Here is a 20,401-nt window from a genome sequence, read left to right on the forward strand (position 1 = left end):
CGTTGAATCAAAAATGGGAAAAAGTTGCACTTAGTTTTTTTACTACTTTTTCCCTAAGTTTTCATATCCCTTTTTGCAGTCCAAGTTCTGCACTCCTATCCCACAATGCACCACAGTGAAAGGAACACCAGTAGGAAGAGAGGCATGTCTACACTGATATGATGGGTCAGCTTGCCTGAGAGCAGTGAGACAAGGAAGCCACAAACAAATACACCCTATGCTGTTCCATCAGGGGTCCCTGTCACTTGGCTGATGTGGGAATTCGGACCAAAGACCTCAGCCTGCCATTGGAATAAGTGCTTTAGCTGAACAAGCTGCTCAGGAACTAGAATGATACCGTTTAGGTGCTGACTTAATCCCCGGTCTAGACTGTTTGAGTCTGGGTGGCTTGTAAAATATCTTCAGGTGTTTTGATGTAGGCTTGAACACGAAGCCAAGAAAACTAGTCCATCTAGCCAAATCTCGCTGGTTCCCAAAAGGGGCTTGGTGCTTTTTAAATGACTGAATTAAGCCTTTTATAGATCAGAAGAAATTTATAGGGCCACAACAGCCTACTTTTAACCAAATGAAGGTGTTCGTGAACACTCCAGACTGATAATGAATATAAAATGTTTATTAAAGGAAGAAAGGGAAACGTTTCAGTCAGATCAGGGCAGTGCTGTAAAATGACAGCAAGCATCACAGATGTACAGAGAGTGGAGTCTGCTTTGTTATTTTACTGGACTCAAACTATGAAGCACATTGATACAGTTTAGCCAACAAAGCAGGCTGGCCTGGATAAAACCTTGTCAGCACAGAACGAACCAAAAAGAGTTCACATTTTTAATATGTTGAAATGCTGTGGAATAAAATGCAATCAAGTGTGTGGGAGCAGGAATGGGCATCCAGTCTTTAGGGTCAAAGCCTGATGGGGTTCAGTGGCCAACAGCATGTGGCCAGGAAGTCGCTTCTTCGATTTAAGCTGCGGATCTGCCAATCAAAAGCCGCTGCCCCCCTGCCCAGAGGAACCCCCCTTAGCTCACTCCAGCCAGAGAACAGTCCAACATCACTGAATAATTTGTCTTCTCATCACACATTTTCCAAAGTGAAATTGTGCGGTTGCCCATCGTTTGAGGAGGCCCGGTGAGTGGCACCTGGAGCCAGCCCGCAGGTTCTCTCTCCAGCCTCCTTCAGTCATCCACCAGCCCATGAATCTGCAGAGACCGCAGGAGAAAATCTATGTCTTTCAATAAACAAAAGCCAGCGCACATACTGATTCCCCCACAACCAAAGCTATCAATGGGCTGATCACTCTGATTGGCTGGAACGTTCAAAATGAGAGTGGCTATAGCACTGTTTCATGCAAATACACTCCTGTTTCACCTGAGTTATAGATGGCTTTTGTATCTGCATGGCTGCTCACCAAGCTCCACTATGTGCACCAGTCATCAGATTGCCTGGGATTGGATGGATACTTTTGAAAAATTAATGTATCATGAAATAACCCTATAATCTTCTTGCCCATCCTTTTACAAAATATTCATAATCTGATAATGCTGCTCTTGCACAGACACTGAGGGAAAGCAGAAATGGCGTTTAGATCAGGAAGGCCAGCTTTTAGCACACAGTTCTCCAAGTGAGTTTCTAGATGTATAGATGTATACTGATTTGACTTAATGCTTATTGATATTGGCTAATTGCATGCAATAAACACTGGCCAGATACAGGTGCTTCTACTGACAATGCAGCTATGCCCAACTATAAAATTGGGTGCATTTTGGAAGTTAATCTGTTTAGGATAGTATAACTAGCCAGCTTCATTTTGATCTCACAGCCATTACCTGCGCAAAATATGTTCCAGTCTCAAAGCGGGTAAATTTGAGTTGTCCTGTGCATTTCAGATTCGCATACTGACAAAGTAGCATGCTATCAATGAAAGCTATCAGATATCAGATGTGACTGCTTCGTAGAACTCCTGCAAACCTCTTCAGTTTGAGTTCATAATTGTCCGCAACTTTTCAGAGACTCCAACACAGTCACAGAGATCTGTTTGGTGACTGAACTCATGTGTGAGGAACTATGAGAGCAGACGGTTTGTGAGCAGATAATATTGCCACTCAATGCTCTATATCTGGCCGCACCACAAATTTACTATTTGTAACACAGTTTAATTGCTGTGACCTTTGGTAGCAGGACACATTTCAAGCCGAGTATTATGCCTGCTCAAGGGGCTAATTTATAAACAACATGAGAGCTACTATATAATGCAATGTCCATTTATTTTTCCACACAGCTGCTGTCTTTACACTCATGAAGCCATAGGCTATAGCACTCGCTGTACAACAGTGATACAACATGTACTGACACCTTCACAACATCAAAGGATAACCATTACAACACAGCAGTCTCATGTTATGAATATTCATGATGAAAGAGCTAGCCTGTGTAATAATTGCATGTGATGAAAATTCATGAGGGAATGAGCTACCAGTTAAAGACTCAGTGTACTCACTCAGAGTATCAACCAATCAGAATCATCTGCCAGCACAATACCATCTGAGAAGGAATACCAGCAGCTGGCTGGATACACACTATGATTATGAGAAGTGCTTATGCAGTAAAAGGGAAATTAATCTGTTTAGTGTCATACTTCCAAAACTTTAATATTGTTTACATAGATGACACAGCTGCTTACTTACAGATCTCTAATGGCTAGCAGCTTATGGCAAGTATTATCCTAGTAGTTACTTATTTAAATTACCAGATAGGTCAATTGACAACCATTTTTTATTTAAAAATAAATGGGCCAGGAGACTTGCATCTCAGAAAGCAGCACTTGTTTGTAGTTATAGCTGCTAAACAATGAAAAAAAAAAAAAAAAAACTCACTGCCTCTGCTATCTCAGGCCAAGCCATTGCCATGACAACACCATCATCAGAGGTGGGTGGGGTATTCAGGTTCCAGTATGTGAAGCGGTGGAAGACAGAAGACACCCTCACTGTCCGGTCCTGGATATACACACACGCACACACAAACACAGTTGAAACAATACCCAACACTTAAAGCAGTGAGCTAATGTTTAAATATCTACTTTTTTCTCAATATTAAGATAAAGTTGAAAGACCATGTAACGTCAAACACTATTGTCACTTTGAATTCTTTACATGATGCAAGCACAAGCAGAATCATTTCAAGGTAAAGGAGAACTAAGAAACATTTTCATTTAGTGCTTCTTCATAATCTACCTCTCACGTTACAAATCACCTTCATTATGAATCTGCAGACACAGAATGGCAACTGCTCTTTGCTCCCATGCTATAATGTCCCCTCTAACTACTCCCCTAGCCACTCCTCTCACCCAATTGCTCACTCTAGGCAGTTGTCCTAAAATGCTGATGTCGGACTAGTTTGCTGCTTATCTTATAATGGTTAAGGTCAGAAATGTAGTTGGGAAATCTGGTCGTAGATCAGCACTTATGGGCAAGTTCTGCCTCAGACCAATTCTCACCTTATAAGCTCTTCCTCCTAGGTTGTCCTCCTCTCACTCAACTGTACCATCTATAGTTCCTCCTCTTCCTCCTAGTCACTTCCTGCTTTAGATGTACACTAAGTATGTAGTCCTTTTATGGCAACAGGTACTGTTGCAGGTCACTACATTATGCCAAGCTACACGTTATCCATTTTGGTCACCTATGGTACAGTAACACATTCCACTCAGTGTATTTAAAGGTTATTTCCCTACACCTCCAATTTTTTCTTTTAATGTAGTGTTTTGAGTGAAAAGCACTGTACCGATAAAGCACTTCATCATTATTATTATTTTTCCTTTTTTACCTCTTGGTCCGATGTGGGTTTATGGTCCTCTCTCAGCACAAGTCCTGTGTAGCCATGTGGACAGCTGACCTCCTGACCTTTCAACTCACGACCCCTGAATGACACACTCTTTTCTGTGGTGGGTAAGAGAAAAAAAATGCAGACTTATGGATTATCGGTCGGACCTGTATCTATGAAGCAGTCCATACAAATCATACCAACCGTGTTTTCGATCCTTCAAAGCGGCAGTGAAGTAGCTGGTGACTTCCGCGGGTCCATCATGCTCTATCTCGCACGGTAGCAGATGGACGTCGGGTTTCTCCGCCCGGGCCACAGAGCAGAGCTGTAGATTGGTCACGCTGCCGTTTGCCGACATCCTGGCCAAGACATAAAGAAAACTGACCATGAGAGAGTACGTCGATCTCTCTAGCTGGCACTTTCTGCTCTTAGTAACTGATCCTGGATAAGAACCAGAAATCTTCAATGAATTGACGGGGTTAGGATTGCAGGTGGGCAAGCTGATTTCAGACCTGTACCGATATCCCCGGAATCACATAATCTTCCTATATTACAACTACATGACAAATGGAAGCAGTCCGATGAGCTGAACGAAGGTGGTGTTTGTGCATGTCCGATTCTACGTTCATTTTAAGTGATGCCCTGTCTGCGTGATCACAACGGCTTGCTTGAAAAAAGAGTGAATAAAAGTATGTAAAAGTAGAGTATGTTGGAAGTGAATGAAAATACTTAGGTTAGGTGCGGGAAAATAAAATGTATATTGTGGTACAGATCTGCAATGGAGGGTTGTAAATAAAAACGTATCCACTCAGTACAGGCACCAATGAATCCCGCATGGTTTACCGTGGCAAGCTAACACAATTAGCAAACCTTCTACAATAATTTGTTTGCTAGGTAACGTCAATTAGACAACCAAGCCTATAACTACCATCATCAACTTTGTTGAATTTGGTACATAAAATCACGGTAGACACAGCCATGACGTTAAGCAAACACTATCAGCAGGCGACACTGGTACCGTTAGCTATGCTCAGTAGTCTACCAGTCGAAAGGACACTGCAAACAAGACAATCTACTGTACAGTAAGCAAACTATATTTTATCTAGCTAGGCTGTATAACGAGTAACAACAGCAAACAAGCCTAAGTGGTGATAGTCTGCAAGATACGTTTGCAGTCAGCTACTAGATAATGTCTCCGAAGGATCCAGCTGCTATGCATCGCACCATGCAAACCTAGAGAACTGGGTATCAAACAGGATGCTCTTTGCAGCCTAGAAGTTTTTGTTAGTAAGACAGCAATATGAAATATATGTATGTAAATAAAATCACAACCTATACCTTTGCATAGGTCCTTCCTGTACTTCTCCAGCGTGACTATGCGTACATCCGTCTGAGGAACCTCTTGGCGCCAGAAATGACGAAGCGCCGTGGTTTCTGGGTATTGTAGTTCAAAAGGCAACTTTCCCCCTACCACCAATCTAGCCTCACCCTGACCTTTTTCTAAAGGTGGGTTAAATGATAAATCACGCTAAACCGATAACGAACAAAACATATATCAATTCGATAATCAGTAAATTTAGAAAACCAAATTAACAAATGGGTTAATGTATTTACAGCACCAATGTCCTGGACATATACACATGTTAAAAATATGTTTATATGTTATGTCTCAAAACACCAACATTGTGGACACATTTGCATAGCTCTTCCCTAGGCCCTAGTTGCTTGCTATTCATGGTCATGTTTTGCTGATATTACAAGGAGGGCAACTCGCAGGGGCAGGCCTTGAAGTGGCAGCCCTGATGACTTGACTGACAATTGCATTTGCAAAAATGACTAGGTATTGTATCTACTTGACAAACATGATACAAGGTTTTATTGTTTGCAATGAACTTGAAATGATGAATCACATCCTCATTCTTTACCCACACTATGATAATGAAAGGAAACATCTATAAATAGGTGTGATTGACCAGTCTGACTCATCATGCTTCAGTCAATCACCCCTGTTATCATTACTTTGTTGTCCTAAAAACTAAAAAGACAAGGAATATGTTCTTGTTGTTTTAATCTTTGAAAAGATATGCACAAAGCAAGCCATTTTTCTACTGAATAACTTTTTGCAATTCAATTACAAAATGTACAAGTTCTGTAAGAGGGTCATAATGAGCCAGGCTGGCTCCACCTCTACGACGGGAAATGGGTAGGCTATAATGAGTGAACCTGGTTCTGCCTGCAGTTGCAGGAGCCATGCTGATTACCTGATGGCCCGCAGCTGCACTGGGGAGAGATGCACTTTAGGTGTCCTGCGTGATCATAACTTGACTCTCCATGGTGCTGATGTCTGTGGTGCTGTTTGGGGTGCTGAAGCTTTGTGTGCTGTTTTGGGGTGCTCGCAGGACAGCATCACACCCACTGAGACAGCACGGCCATTCCTTCTGAGCATCTTCCCCTAGAGCCATACCCTGGATGAAGGTTTTTTAAAATCTAAAATAATGCTATGATAAATACTCATTGGTCTTCAGAATTACTATTGCTACCTGCTCAGCAACTGGTGAAAAATAAATGGACCATCAAGCATTTGTGCTACATCTATAGGCTGAAAGGGCTGTAAAATACATTCTAAATCACTGCAGTTAATGACGATCATGCATCATGAATGTTATTTATACAGTGGCCAACCGAAAAATTCCGCCGCGAGGGGACTCTTTGCAAGTTGAACCTTTAGTTTTTCTAACACCGTACACCACTGAGTTTATTTAGACTCTACCTCTTCCGTAAAAAAATAAATGAAAACATCAGACAAGCAAGCAACAAATTTTTACATTCACAGTTGAGTATCAGATCCACATGGCATAAGGGGTAATCTCAGTCTGCGCAGCACGACTCCGTGAATCAGAATTAACGTTCCTGCGGAGACAAGATTGGAGGCGTAGCCTACCCATCGACACTCCAACCCTCCCTGCTCAAGCCTCGCCGTTTTTGCGTTGGTTTTGTTGTTAATGTTTTCACCACAGGAGGTCAGTATTAATGTACATTTTCAAGCTGTTTTTGGTTTCCGTTCTTTCTGAAGTTTTCTGGCTTCGTCAATAACTTTGAACTCAGCCAACTTATTTATGTAAATAAATAAATAAATACAAATAAAAAACAGTCGCGTTCCATTAATCCGTTAATGGTGTCTTAGACATCGTCCCAGAGATGATCGACAAGCCACTTTCCCCTTTTGTGCTTAACGACTAGCTACCGTCAGGTCTGGTCTCTGGACAATTTCGGACTTACAAGAGTAGGAATTCATTCGGTGGCCTCACAGACCACCAAAGGAGCCGCCACAAAGCTGTATGATGTGATTATGATTAACCTATGATTAGTCCTAACAATATCATCTGTCAGTAGGCTAGCACATAGCTAAATACTGGTTGCCTTATTAAATTCAGTTTGGGAATGCTTCCAAGGGAAATGATATAGAATAAAAACGTGAACGAAAGCTATTAGACCGTTACAGCTGAAATAAAGTTTTATATTTTAAGAAGATGTATCCTTCACGGGGTCTACATGCAACATTAAAAAAAAAACAGTAAGGAAATGGATGAAAAATGAACTGCCGTGAAGACGATGCTTTATCAATCTCATTGCGATCGGTCTGTTTGACACATTTTAAGGTCGAGCTTGAATCATTTCCTCTCCCAACTCCACTATCTGTACCAGACAATTCACACACGCCGCGCGTCCTAACAACCCCTTTAAATACAATTAATTAGTACACCCCCTACGGTGCCCTCGGTGGGTCGAGGAGGCCGCTCCATTTACACCTTGCCAAGACTGAATGGGACGTAATTAATAGCTTTGACTGATTTAAGAGCTCTCAAGCCAAGATAACAAGGAAACAATTTGCACCTCGTTTGTGTCCCGTCCTCACACATGATGACACAGCTGGTAGCTCTGCGGAATACGCACATCTGGATTTGAACAGCAACCCCCTCCGCCACCACCGGCGTGCAATAAAAATACTTCCTGTAATCCTGAATTTTAGTGGGTAAAGCGAAATGCTTTAGTCACCGCGAATCACGTATTAAGGAGACATAGCGATGTGCTGTTTGCTGCAGGTGTCCGACGTGACGCGCATTCTTTTCGGTGACTTGTTTTTTGATTTTACAGCATTGCACCTTAATCGTGTTTGCTTTTGTAACTGCCTGTGGTCTATAAAATGGTTCCCGTTAGGCTCAGTCTGAACATTTTCAAAACGCTACCAGTTTTTTTCCCCATCAGTCCGTTTCCCCTCTTTGCTCTAAAGCAGAACTGAATGCTGTTCGTCATCATAACTCGGCGCACCAAGATCAGGAATGACTTTATGCCAACACTGTATACATGTCGAAATTAGTAAAAGATGAATTTCACGCTGACATTAGTATTTTTTCACTCAGAGAGTTATAAATGCATGGAATAACTTACCAGCGTTCATAGTGGAAGCGGAGTGTTCAAGACCAGGCACGACTCAATGCTAATACTCTTGCCTATGAATGACAAGGCTAGTTGGGTTGAATGGTTTGTTCTTGTTATTAAGTGTTTTACTTTCTTCTGAAGATATATACATACAAAAGTGTTCCTCCTTGTTTTCCTGGTGGTCATGCAGAGGGAAGGAGTAATGGCTGTTAGAATGAAACTTTCAGTTTGTTCATTTGGGAAAGATGTATGTCCTTGTGTTTCAGAAAAAAAATGTAACCATAGGTGCAGTCAGAGAAGGTAATTGGTAGGGGTGTGAGAACCTCTAGTACACAATCACTCTTCCTCTCTCTCTCTCTTTCTCTCTCTCATACACACAGACATATACACACACACACACCAAATGCCAATAATGTAATGTAATGTAACATGTACACACACACATATGCACACACACCCACGCTACATTTTCCCAGTAACATGTTTGTACTATGCCTCTAGCCAAAACTCTCCCCAGCCTTTTTCTGCAGTAGGGAGAAAGAGTATTGCTCTGTGGTTGCCCATACCAACGCTTGTTGTTGCTGTCAGTCAGAATACAGGAACCAGCGCAGTGACATTTGACCTCTGGCTTCTGCAAACAACACTGGGTGTCTTTCAGGAGGGCTGGGTGGGGCGAGCGTATGTGTGGTGGGTGCAAGAGGCTCACACAGGCTGCAGAGTAAATGTTTGCTTTTTGCCAATAAAAGTGGAACTCTAGTCCCCAATCCGCTGGGCAGCTGTCGGACACAATGGAGGGAAAGGGGAGCGATGGAGAGGTGGAGAAAGAGAGAGAGAGATCTCGCTGTGCACATGAGCCATGGCTGTTACACAACGTTTAATTATGCTGGAGATGAAAGGGAGCATTACTGCCATTTTGCATTTGTGCCTAAAGCGGCCTTAACATTATATGGAACCCATTTGCCTATGGATGCTCTTCCATTGAGACACTGCAGGGTAGCTTATCATTCAGTTTTCAGACTTGAGTTTTGATCTTTGTATTATTTTATCGAAGCCTTCTAAGATATGATTTTTTTTTAGTTTTGTATGATATTTATCAAGAAACTGATTGCACTGTAGTAATGAAAATAAAACGATAGACACATTTGGAGCCAAGTCATATCAGCTTTTTAAAAGGCAGCTGAAGGCACAGTTTATTGTCTTGCAAAACCATTTTTATGGGTGAGTGGTACTCACACAGGGGTTGTTTGAAGTTGGTGCACTAATCAGTGTAGCTTTGATTTGTAATAATTTAGACTCAAATTTGTTTAAAATGTTTTTGCTGTAGTACATGAAGTGCTTATTTTATTTAAAAATATTAATGTTTTAACTTCATTAGTGAAAATATACTTACTCTCAGGTTGTTATATGGAATTGTTGTTCAAGGTAAGGGAGCCTGGTGGTGGAAGCGAGGGGGTTGATTGTGATGTACCTACCTTATAGATTATTACAATAATAATAATTATAATACATTTCATAAAAATAAAAATCTCATCTCCAATTCCTTGTAACTCACAAACCTTAGGCTCACCCCACCTTTATTTAAACTTGCAGCAATATAGCATGTATCAATTAACATGTTAATTAAGTTTAAAGTTAAGTCTAACAAGTCTTTGTGTTAAAAGTTAAGTCTAACAGAATGCAATCTCCTGAACTGGTTAATTAATGGTTCATTCGATATTGGCGGAGGTTTACTGGCAACATTTATGAGGCGATTCAATCAATCTGAGGGCTTACATCTGCAGTAGGACCAAACATAAACGTTTCCAAAGGCATCGTTTCTGTTATATTGCTTGATTAACTCAAAGCGTTATAGTATTTCGAGTGGGTCTCTGAAACATTTTGAGTAGGCTCTGTCTGAAATAAGTAATCATATATGAGAACCTTTAAGGTCTGAACACAGGAACGGAAACCATCCCTCAACAATCATACAGGCATGTGAAGCCATTTCTCTGCATAGATCTTGCTGAAACTACGTTCATAAATACGGTTAATTAGAAATCTGCGACTGGTGAATCTGTATGGGAGAGAAACAGACCGACAGCTGCATTACTGTTTTGACTGTCGTCCTAACTTCAAAGCGCTGTTATTATGCGAGAAGTTGTCCAGGAACGTGAGCAGATGCATTGCGTGTTCAGATTCAAGGAAGTATTCGTAAATTTATTATTTTTTTGATGATTAAAATGTCATATATTAATGACTGAAGATACTTCGAACCTCTTTTCATGACGTTAGTTGTTAATTTACTAGGCTACCAGAACACTATTGACAACTTTTCCGGAGATGAAATTAATGACATGCACATTCAACAGATTCTTTTGCTTCTGTCTTTCCTTTGTCTTCTCTGCTTCTCATCCTCATTCTTGCATACCTGTAGGATCTTTAGACTTCTACTGCGTATTCAAGTTATGCCTAAACGATAGTTTTGACATGTGACATAGACTGTCTATGCCCTAGACTGCAGAGTTGTTCATGCTGGTGGAGGAAGGGATTCGCGAAAAGAAGGGGTGCTCTAAGCAGGGGGAGGGTCAAAGGACGAAGGGGCGGGAAAAGGGATACAGGAGGGGTGGTGGCGCTGAGGGAAGCAATAAGAACCTTTGGAGTTGTGTTTTACCCGACAAAACAACGCGTAAAAGTTAAAGCCTCTTATTCCAGCTTTCTCATCGTCAAGTGGAAACACAACAGCGTTTTCTGTATCAGCAGATTTATAAAAGAAAAAAACTTTGAGTTTGGATGTATTTTTTCTCATTTTAAACAAGGAGTTCTTAACTGTACTGAGATGATCAGCGGAGTAAAACTAGAAACTAACGAGGAATGGATGTCGTATTACCAGGACGAGGTAAGCATGCAGGTGCCAGCGTCGGTCTCTCCCTTATTCATTTTCCCTTTCCATTCGAAGCACCGTATTTTTTAATTAATCGTGACGTGTCAGTACTGAAGAAATGATGGCCGTCAATAGGCCTAAATGTAATGTAATCAATGAATAATGGTGACCCTCAGAGTAATAATAAACTAGGCAAACATCTGTGTAGATAAATTTTCCATTTATTCCAATTCCATTTATTCCAAGATGTCTGAGTGTATAATATAATATAATAGGCTACAATAGGCTATAATATAATATAATATAATATAATGCAATGTAATGTCATCAGTGAAAGTTTAAAGATGTTTTTAGGTCATTGAGTCATAGTGGTTTTTCTTCAGTTTAAAATAACGCTATATGTCTCGTTATTCTTGCTGTCGGCGAATGTTGCATGTTTTAAGGACTGAATCATTTTGTTCCTTTAAATATATATTTAGCGAGAATAAATTCTATTAAATAGGCATAAAATACGTATTGTTAACCCAAATTACTCATTTAATGACCTCAAAGGAATTTCGCCTCAAATTATTAATTTCTTCAACATACTTCTTGCACATTGTTATATAAAATTACCGCAATATTTAACACGATAAACTGTCATTTTAAACGATTTAGCCTAACCATCATTTTGTTTTAATATTTAACCCTGAACACTTGAAAAGAGACCAAATTAGGGAAATAAATTTATGTGGCTGTTCTATTAAAGCGTTGCTGTATCAGAATTTGCATTCAGTAAATTTTGTGTGTATTTTACCTTTCCTATAAATTTGATATTAATTAATGATTACCTGCAGAATCAATGCCACATTTTCGAGGTAAGTAACCAGTGTTAATTCCGCTTATTCAATTTCAAATTAAGTCAGGGATATGACATACTTATCGTCATAAAGTTAAACTTTTATCAAACGGTTTGAAATTTTCATTTCTTTTTACATTATTAATCGAGGAAAAACAACACTGAACTTTCTGTGGAAAAATATTTTTATTATCTATGTTAGTAGTAGTACAGTGCAGATTCCTTGTTCAGCGCGTTTCTTCGTCTCACGACTCTTGCCTTCCCAATAGCAATAATTAATTTTTTTATAGTATTAGTTAAACATAATATTTTTATATGTTTTATAGTGTCCAGAGGGCGCAAAAGACGCATAGATTTTAGTTACTACAGTTACTAAAGCCGTTTTTACAAAAGTTTTTCCATTGAGCCTTCGATGAGTTTTTTTTATACTAACTCTTGTTTTATTATTGATTTACTTATATACGTAGTCAATATATGCGTTTTTAATTTTATAATGTATTTACTTAATGACTTGTATCACGTGAAACAACGAAATTTAAGCCCTTTTTCAAATAGTTTAACTTCTCGCTTCCTTAAAGAATACAACCATTTTAAACTGTTTTCATTTGTGAACATACTATGTCCAGTTTTAGACTTCTTGCTCAAACGCTACACCGTTGGACGTAAACAAAAATTATTATATATGCATTGTAAAATATTTGTTTGTCTCGCGAAACAGAACAATACAATAATATAGTAAAACGACAGGTGCTTAGCGATTGCCGTTATGATGACGTAATGATGACGCAGATTAAATATGAAGTATAGTTACATCTACGAGGGTAAAACTATAAACCTATTTCTATATTTCTCTCATGTAATAATTTGTTGTAAATTTATCTGAACTTTGTGAACATAGTCGTTATTTTAAGGGATATTTCACAATATAGGCGAAAATGCTGTCAATATTTTATAAAATTTTTTTCGAATATGTTATATCAACAATTGTAAATGTAAATTCGTCGTAGATTAGTAATAATTGAAAATGACCGATGTTTTCTTCCGTAATAGCTGGTTCTGTTTCTTGTTGCTGCTGAATATTTCTGCGAGCGTCAGAATGTGGCTGCCTGTGTGTGGTCTCGGTGAAGTTAATTGATTGACTCCTGGAATAAGTTTTCTTTTCGGGCGGATGGGATAGCCTGGATGTGACTGACAAACGATCAACGCGGGTTCATAATCACAGAGGCGTTTCTGATTTTGAAAAGAGATGGGGGGGGGGGGGGGGGGGGGTAGGTGTTCCACAAGCCATAATTATTGCCACTGCCCTTTATGCAACAAACCACGGAGGGCAATCGTCGTCTCCTTTTGCTCCTCTGTCGCCCTCTCTTTCATGATACAGAAAAAAGGCGGTCTGTGAGTGACTTAAAAGACAGAAGTAACAAGAGCGAGAAGAATAGTCCCACCGACTGGACAATGGGGTTATAGGAAGCGGCCGGGTGGGTGGCCGGAATATATTTACATGGCGATAACCAGACAGGCAGCAAAGAGTTAATGAATTTAGGAGGAAGCCGAGTTATGCGCAGAGGAATTTGTTTCAACCAAGGAAATTTGGCAGCAAAGCTGATTAATAATTTAACAACCTGTCGTGTACGTGATTATGCCCAACAATCTTCACCTACAAAGTGAATCATAACCTGATAACAGAAAACGGTGCACGTTTTCCAGTCAAAAATTGTCACAGTTCGTGAAAATAGCGTAGTTAATTTCCTTGTGCTGTGGGGCATAATATGAAAGCAAAGCTGAGATTCTTAATTCCCACTCTTTAGTGCTCTCAGAATTAATTGCTATTGTTTTTATGAACACAATTTATAATACACACACACAAACACACACACACACACACGCACGCACGTGCACACACACACACACACAGCATCACCGCTTCAGAATACAAAAGGTAAAATAAAATGGCTGAAGTGATTGATTGTGTAACAGTTTTTAAAGGACAGAGAGAAGTAATCTTTTTGTCCAAACTGGCCTTTCTTGAATATAGTTTTTTGCACTTGACTCTATCCTTGGCTGCTGTGAGCTTTGAGGGTACATGTTTGCAGAGTCGAAGTCTTGCAGAGTTTTTATCAGAGCTCTAGCTCAACATGTATTAAATCCTCTTTGTGTCATAGCATACATGCCTGTCAGTGAAAAGTGCCCTGAATGTGTCATTTGTCTCTGTAGGGGTACCCTGGTGCAAGCAGCCTACCTACCAGCCTGAGCGGATACCTCCCCTCTGGGCCTCCATACATGAGCAGCAGCCCCACGGCAGCAGGTGTCACTGCAGGCGCGTCAGGGGGGCTAGGTAGCCCCCTCAGCCACTTTGGGGTTCTGCCGTCCCAAATGGGATACAGTGGGGAAAGTGCCGGGGGACCATACAGCTTCGAGGTCCCGGGGGGCGAGGCCAAAGGGGGTTACCGGCGGAACTTCAGCCACGCCAAGCCCCCATACTCCTACATCTCCCTGATCAGCATGGCCATCCAGCAGGCCCCAGCCAAGAGGCTGACGCTCAGCGAGATCTACCAGTGGATCCGCCAGCTCTTCCCCTACTACCGGCAGAACCAGCAGCGCTGGCAGAACTCCATCCGCCACTCGTTGTCCTTCAACGACTGCTTTGTGCGCGTGCCTCGATCCCCGGACTCCCCAGGGAAGGGGTCCTACTGGGCCCTGCACCCTGACTCGGGGAACATGTTTGAGAACGGCTGCTACATGCGGCGGCAGAAGCGGTTCCGTTGCCCCCGAGGCACCGAGCAGAAGGAGGAGAAGGGTGTGGACACTGGAGAGACCACGCCCGTCCCAGGCCCTGTCCTAGCCCCAGCCCCAGGCCCAGCTCCTGCATGCTCTGCCCCCACAAGCTCTGCACCCACCGGCCCCTCCCCCAATGGCCCTGCCCATGGCTCACCCAAACCCAAACCACACCTTAGCTCTCCCAGCTCCTGCCTTCCCAGGTCGCCCTCCCCCCAGCTCCACTTTCCGCCCCTCCCTCTCTCAACACCCCCTCTCCCCACTCCTGCCCAGCGTCCCCTCTGCCTGTCCCCTCCGGGTATCCCTCCAGCGCCCGTGCCCAGCCACAATCCGCCACCCCCCTCCTCTCTCCAGCACTCCTCCCTGTTGCTAGACACTGGCCCACGCGCCGAGCCCCTCACTCACCACGCCTTCTCCATCTCCCAGCTCATGGGCGTGGAGCGTGGCGACCTGCTGCCTTACGACACTTCCATGGGCTTCTCTGGCTACTATGCCCCAGCCATCTCCAACCACCACACCCCCCACCCCGTCCCTCGGGAGGCGGCCCCTTTCAATGGTGACTCCATGTACTACCCAAGTATGTGCTCCGTGCCCATACTGAGCTCTTCCTGAGGAGAGAGTGTGTGTGAGTATGTGTGCGTGTGTGTTTGTGTGAGAGACAGAGAATTAGAGAGAGAGAGATAGAGACAGACAGTGTGTCTATTTGTGAGTAAGACAGATGCTTTCCACCTCAGATGATTTGACGAGGCACACTAACCCTGTGTTCCGAACCCTGTGAACGAGAGCTGATGGATTCTCCAGAGATCCTAGAAGACGAGCTGCTTCACACCTTCTGTTTCCAGGAGATGAAGCATGTGATCTTATTTAAACACACACAATTAATGTGAGAATGTGCTCATAATAATATAAAGGCTTGCTTGCTATTCAGATTCGGCTTCAGAGGAGCCGACATTAAACTTCCAGAGCAGATGAAAGAAAAACACTGAGGAACACACAATTCTGTTCTGCCTGGATTCACTTGGGAAGTCCTTTCCTTGCACTGGTCCAAAGAGAAGAGTTGACATATATGTATAAATGTAAATGCTAATTAACTGAATCTTTTTTATTGTTTTTTTTCCTTCTGAGCGCTGGTTAAAACGCAAATTTCTCATTACTTGTAACATTCATTTTTATATATAAATATGTTTATGTCCATTGTCTGTCTTTAATTGTTCATTTCTATATGTTCAGGATATATTAACTGTAGAGGGATTTGTGAATGATTTCTACTATAATGTTGAATTAGATTTGCAGTTGAAGACTGTAGTGCTATAGGTCTTGCCAGTGCCAGTCCACCATGCGAAGACATCATGAGAATTTGTGCTCTTTTTTTCTGTTTAGTCTTCATACACATCACAGGTGGGAAAGACATGGAAATGACTCTATGTATGCTTCTTCAAATGGCCATATGCTGTTGAGATACTATGGCATTTGTTTTTGCAATTAGTTCAACTTTCCCTATCTAACTCATCATGCAGCAATAAAAAATCATTTACTTTATTGCATAGTTTTGTTTGAAATTATTTAACAATGGATTGTGAATTCTGAGTTGTAATCCATTGCTCTTCTGCCTATAGAAAAGGAGCCCAGATGGTATTGTCAAAATAAACTAAGCACAAAACTTAAACTTCGGTCCCCAACCTGTGTAATCTAGATTTGTGTTTATTAATCCATTGGATTCCATGAGAAGCAAATTATGCGAGAGTTGTTCAGTTTAACTGAAGTGAATGTGGCAGTTATTACCTCATGACATTAAAAATCCTGTACTGTAACCACTGTCATACACATCCATACACAACAGCAACATGGAAAGTGCACAGAGGGGAGTAATTTCGCATCGGATTTTGTGAAATGGATGCGGACGAGTTGGACAGGATGCTACAGGGGGCGTTGGCTGCTTGTTTACGTCAGCATTCCTCGCATGCCGCGGGAGTCAAAGCTGTGTACACGGAGATGGGACCCCCTGACCAAATGAGGGCCATTGTGTCCCCTGCATTGTCGCTCTTGATCCTCTCTCCACCATATTACCCTGGCCTCATACCTGGAATTCCTCCCATTTAAGCACACTTATGTGCATGCTGCACAGTTCTGCACCTGTGCAAGACAACTGTCATTTAGCAGATATTAGGCTCTCACCCATGGAAAGAAAGTGATCAGAATTGATTAGAATACTATAGAGTACACTGGCATAGAATAGAGTAGAATAGAATAGATAGAATAGAATTCTTCGTTGTTTCAAAAGGGGACTCTGTCCTCCATTATGTGCATTACTGTAGGACAGCGGGTGCAATGTCAACACCACCATAAGCTATGCAGTATAGCTATGATCAGCTGATAACAGCATTTACCAGGCTAATGACAGACAGATGTGGTGACATTTCTGGAGACAAAAGGAACTGGTCGCTCTCATAAAATGTACTTATTTGTTAATGGCTAGAGCATTAAATGTCTGCTGTCTGATCATTACAGTTTAGAGCTCCTGGGCGCTGGTTACTGTTACGGAACAAACATCTGAGTGGCTCTCACTATTAACCCCAGGATAGCGAGGCAGCTGAGTCTGTGTCAATAAGTCCCAGGCTTAGTCAATGGCTTCCTTGTCCAGACAGTCAGGAGAGACTGGAGTCTGCTCCCAGGAGGAGACTGGGACCTGGGCATCATTCTCTTTGGGAATCCTCATTTGAACACACAGGGAGGCTTGCTTTTATGTAGAAAATGAAAGAAATAAAAGAAACATAAAAAACACTATACTACCTAATCCCTATGATTAAAAGAGTAAGGTAGTCTCTATGGTTAAAAGGGTGGTCTCTTGTACTTTTCATTCTGTGCCTCTCCCTATTCTTTTTCTCTCTCTGCCTCTGCCTCTCTGTATCCAGCTCTCTCTGGCTGTGCCTCTCTCTCTGTCTTGGGCAACTTTTTGAGGAGGTGCTATTGTTCAATGCTCTGCCCCCCCGACCAGTTCCATGGTGACAAGCAACGAACTCTCTGGATTTTTCACCCAAAACACAATCACTCCTCGTGCCCAAGACGAATGTCTGTGTCCTCCACAGCTACAGTTTCCACTGGTGGTGCATTTTAGGATAAAACATTTCAGTCAGTTTGTGCCACCAGGCAAAGGTAACATCTGTTAAAACGAGTTTGTGCCACAGGGCACTACATGCCAGGTCTTTTGAGACAGCGACTTCGCTTAGTTACTGAGGAGGTGCGGAGAGAAAGGGGTGACTGCATTGCACTCGAATCCTCAGTTTGACAGGGAATACAGAACATTGCAAGGGTGACAACATTAGGGAGTGATGTGCATATTCTGGACAGACTTTACTCTTCCTTTTTATGAGTCAGTGTTAACTTCATCAATAACACAGTTAAGAGGGTGTTTGTTTTAATCTTTTGCTAAGGACCATTTAAGGAGGCATTTGTTTTAATGTTATTTTGAATAACAATCTCACGGAGGCATGACTTTTAGCCTTTTTTCTTTCTAGTAATGCATTTATGGACAGTTTACACTAAGGTTTCTTTAAATACATTTAGGAAGTTGTTACTTTAAGTATATCATTGAAGTAAACATTTAAGGAGGTGTTACTTTAAATTATTTAATAATTCATGAAAGCTTTACTTTAATGTTTCTTTGAATAACACAAGCTGAATCAACCAAAATGTGGTGCCAAGTGTCATTTGGTAAGAAAGGGTCAAATGTCACTGCAGGGACAGCCAGAGGTCTGTTCCTGTTGCTTTAAAAAAAGGCCACCTATTTCAAAAGAAATATGGACATGCGTCCCTCCAAGCAGTAGTGAATGATACAGTAGCTATGAAAACCACTGGGTTAGAGTGACCCAGCTGGTTTTGTGGTGCTGAGCTGATTGACCGGGCCTGAGAGGTCAGGCTTAATGGTGTCCAGGATGGTGGTGGTGTTGGGTGGGTGGGGATGAGATATGCTCAAGGTCCTGACCCCCCAACCTTAATCTCCCTCTGAACCCCTCATTGTCCGGCGGAGCCTGGAGACAATGGGATGACACTGAGTATAATGACGGGCCCCCCACCCCCTCAACACTGTCCTCTTAAATAGGGACGCAGGGACACACACGGAGTTCTAAGCAGGGTGCCTGAGTTGTCTTTAGGTGACGAGTTGTAAAAGGGTTACGTATAATGAGATCATAGCTTCTTAACCCTCCTCCGGTAGTTCCCTCCTCGGTGTCCCATTTCTACCTCAAACTGAGCTCTCAATCGATTCAGTTGAACTCTTCTTTGAAAGAGAAGACATTTTAATATCCATGTAATTATTGCATATAACTCCTACAGAGGAACAGAAGTTAATGTTGGTTACAGCAACTGACAGAATTTCTGCGGTAACTTGCTTTTTCTGAAAAGTGTTGGTAAATATTGGTTTAAATGTTAGTTTTCCACCACTTGCTTTAAGGAAAATCTGAATCATGGTAATATTTGAAGTATTACTCCCTCACCAAAAAGTGACAGCAGTTTGTGTATTAATGGTGTACGTTTCTATTTTTTTATGCTGTTCCTTTATGAAAACATCATGTCCATTGAAAGTAATATCACCAAGAACAAGGTCCTTCTTTATTGATACAACATTCAGCCATAGCACAGAAAAATCTGTTTTGTGCAGGCGGGTTGTCTCATTGTTGTATAATTTTGGAATACTAATAACAACTATTTTGAAGATGATGATAATACCTGTGGTGATGATGATGACAATTATTATTATTATTGTTATTATTATGGACTACATTTATATAGCACCTTTCAGCCTGTCAACATATTCAAATCACTTGTAACAGGGTGGGGGGAGACGTTATGGTCATCTCAACCAACACTAACTTAAATCTAAAAGTAAGGGTAATAGTTAATAGGGAAATCTTTCACAGGGATGGATTGACTAATCTGTCCCATTTCAGATCAGTGTGGCAGTTTGGACAGAGGCAGTGAGTTAAGGTGGATTGATGGGACTGAGGGATTCCTGATTGACCTGTCAACAGGGTCTCAGAGCCAGAACTGGGGCTCAGATGACTGCTTCAGACCTAAAACCATGGAGGAGGAAGAGGACGGAGAGGAGGAAGAGCAGTTCAAACAGAGAGAGGGGAGGAAATCTGATAACTTCCCTGACCCCCACCCAAACAGAGACACACACACACACATACAAATACACACACGCATGTACCATTTTATGGGCTGGTCCACCTTTCTTCTATTCTTATAGACATCTTATAGACAGTCTCCTCTTCAAAAATATGGGTCTCAAATGGTTTCATTGCCCTGTAATGGCAGGCTGTAGGATCATCGTAAGTAAGAATAAGGTTTGCAACATTTGAAACTCTGCGACATGCTATTATGACACAACATTCATTTTCACACATCAGTTCCACAAGATGCATATATCACATGTCAGTTGCCACTGATGTCTTCTGGTGCTGCCCCGGAGATGATCAAAACACTAATGCGGTTAAGTGCAGAGATAACGACTCTCAGAAGTACAAAAAATACAGTCGCCCTTTTATCCAGCCTCAGACACTGGACAGCCAGTGGTCAGTTGCCTGTCTGTCCCTTTAAGACTGAATACTTGACAGAGGAGGTGGAGGAAGGGCAGAAGCCAATTTAGATTGGCAGAAGCCGAATTATAGATATTGTTTTTA

At 41.7% G+C, this 20,401-nt stretch overlaps 2 protein-coding genes across 2 annotated transcripts; one reads left to right on the forward strand and one right to left on the reverse strand.

Annotated features, from left to right (window-relative positions):
• Positions 1–592: 592 nt before the first annotated feature.
• rnaseh2c (ribonuclease H2, subunit C) lies at positions 593–5,193 on the reverse strand. The gene is made up of 5 exons (XM_036548894.1): positions 5,149–5,193; positions 4,015–4,169; positions 3,814–3,926; positions 2,868–2,987; positions 593–1,193 (listed from the first exon to the last, which is right to left on the reverse strand). Exons 1-5 carry the CDS (start codon positions 5,154–5,156, stop codon positions 1,170–1,172), a joined length of 420 nt encoding a protein of 139 aa, XP_036404787.1. The 5' UTR covers positions 5,157–5,193; the 3' UTR covers positions 593–1,169.
• A 5,872-nt stretch (positions 5,194–11,065) lies between these two features.
• On the forward strand, positions 11,066–15,332 carry foxa (forkhead box A sequence). Its single transcript, XM_036548411.1, has 2 exons — positions 11,066–11,125; positions 14,160–15,332. The coding sequence occupies exons 1-2, from the start codon at positions 11,066–11,068 to the stop codon at positions 15,330–15,332; spliced, it is 1,233 nt and encodes a 410-aa protein (XP_036404304.1).
• Positions 15,333–20,401: the final 5,069 nt, after the last annotated feature.

The sequence above is a fragment of the Megalops cyprinoides genome, chromosome 16, assembly GCF_013368585.1.
Source record: "Megalops cyprinoides isolate fMegCyp1 chromosome 16, fMegCyp1.pri, whole genome shotgun sequence".
Taxonomy (NCBI): Eukaryota; Metazoa; Chordata; class Actinopteri; order Elopiformes; family Megalopidae; genus Megalops; species Megalops cyprinoides.

What these genes read in the sequence shown, in the direction of transcription:
- rnaseh2c (XM_036548894.1), bottom strand. An exon ending in TTTGAAGGATCGAAAACACG is followed by an intron (nt 3,927 to 4,014) that starts GTTGGTATGATT and finishes TACCCACCACAG; the next exon opens with AAAAGAGTGTGTCATTCAGG. An exon ending in GGCCTGAGATAGCAGAGGCA is followed by an intron (nt 1,194 to 2,867) that starts GTGAGTTTTTTT and finishes CGGTCTCTGCAG; the next exon opens with ATTCATGGGCTGGTGGATGA.
- foxa (XM_036548411.1), top strand. Translation starts at nt 11,066, where the DNA reads ATGATCAGCGGAGTAAAACTAGAAACTAACGAGGAATGGATGTCGTAT. An exon ending in TGTCGTATTACCAGGACGAG is followed by an intron (nt 11,126 to 14,159) that starts GTAAGCATGCAG and finishes TTGTCTCTGTAG; the next exon opens with GGGTACCCTGGTGCAAGCAG.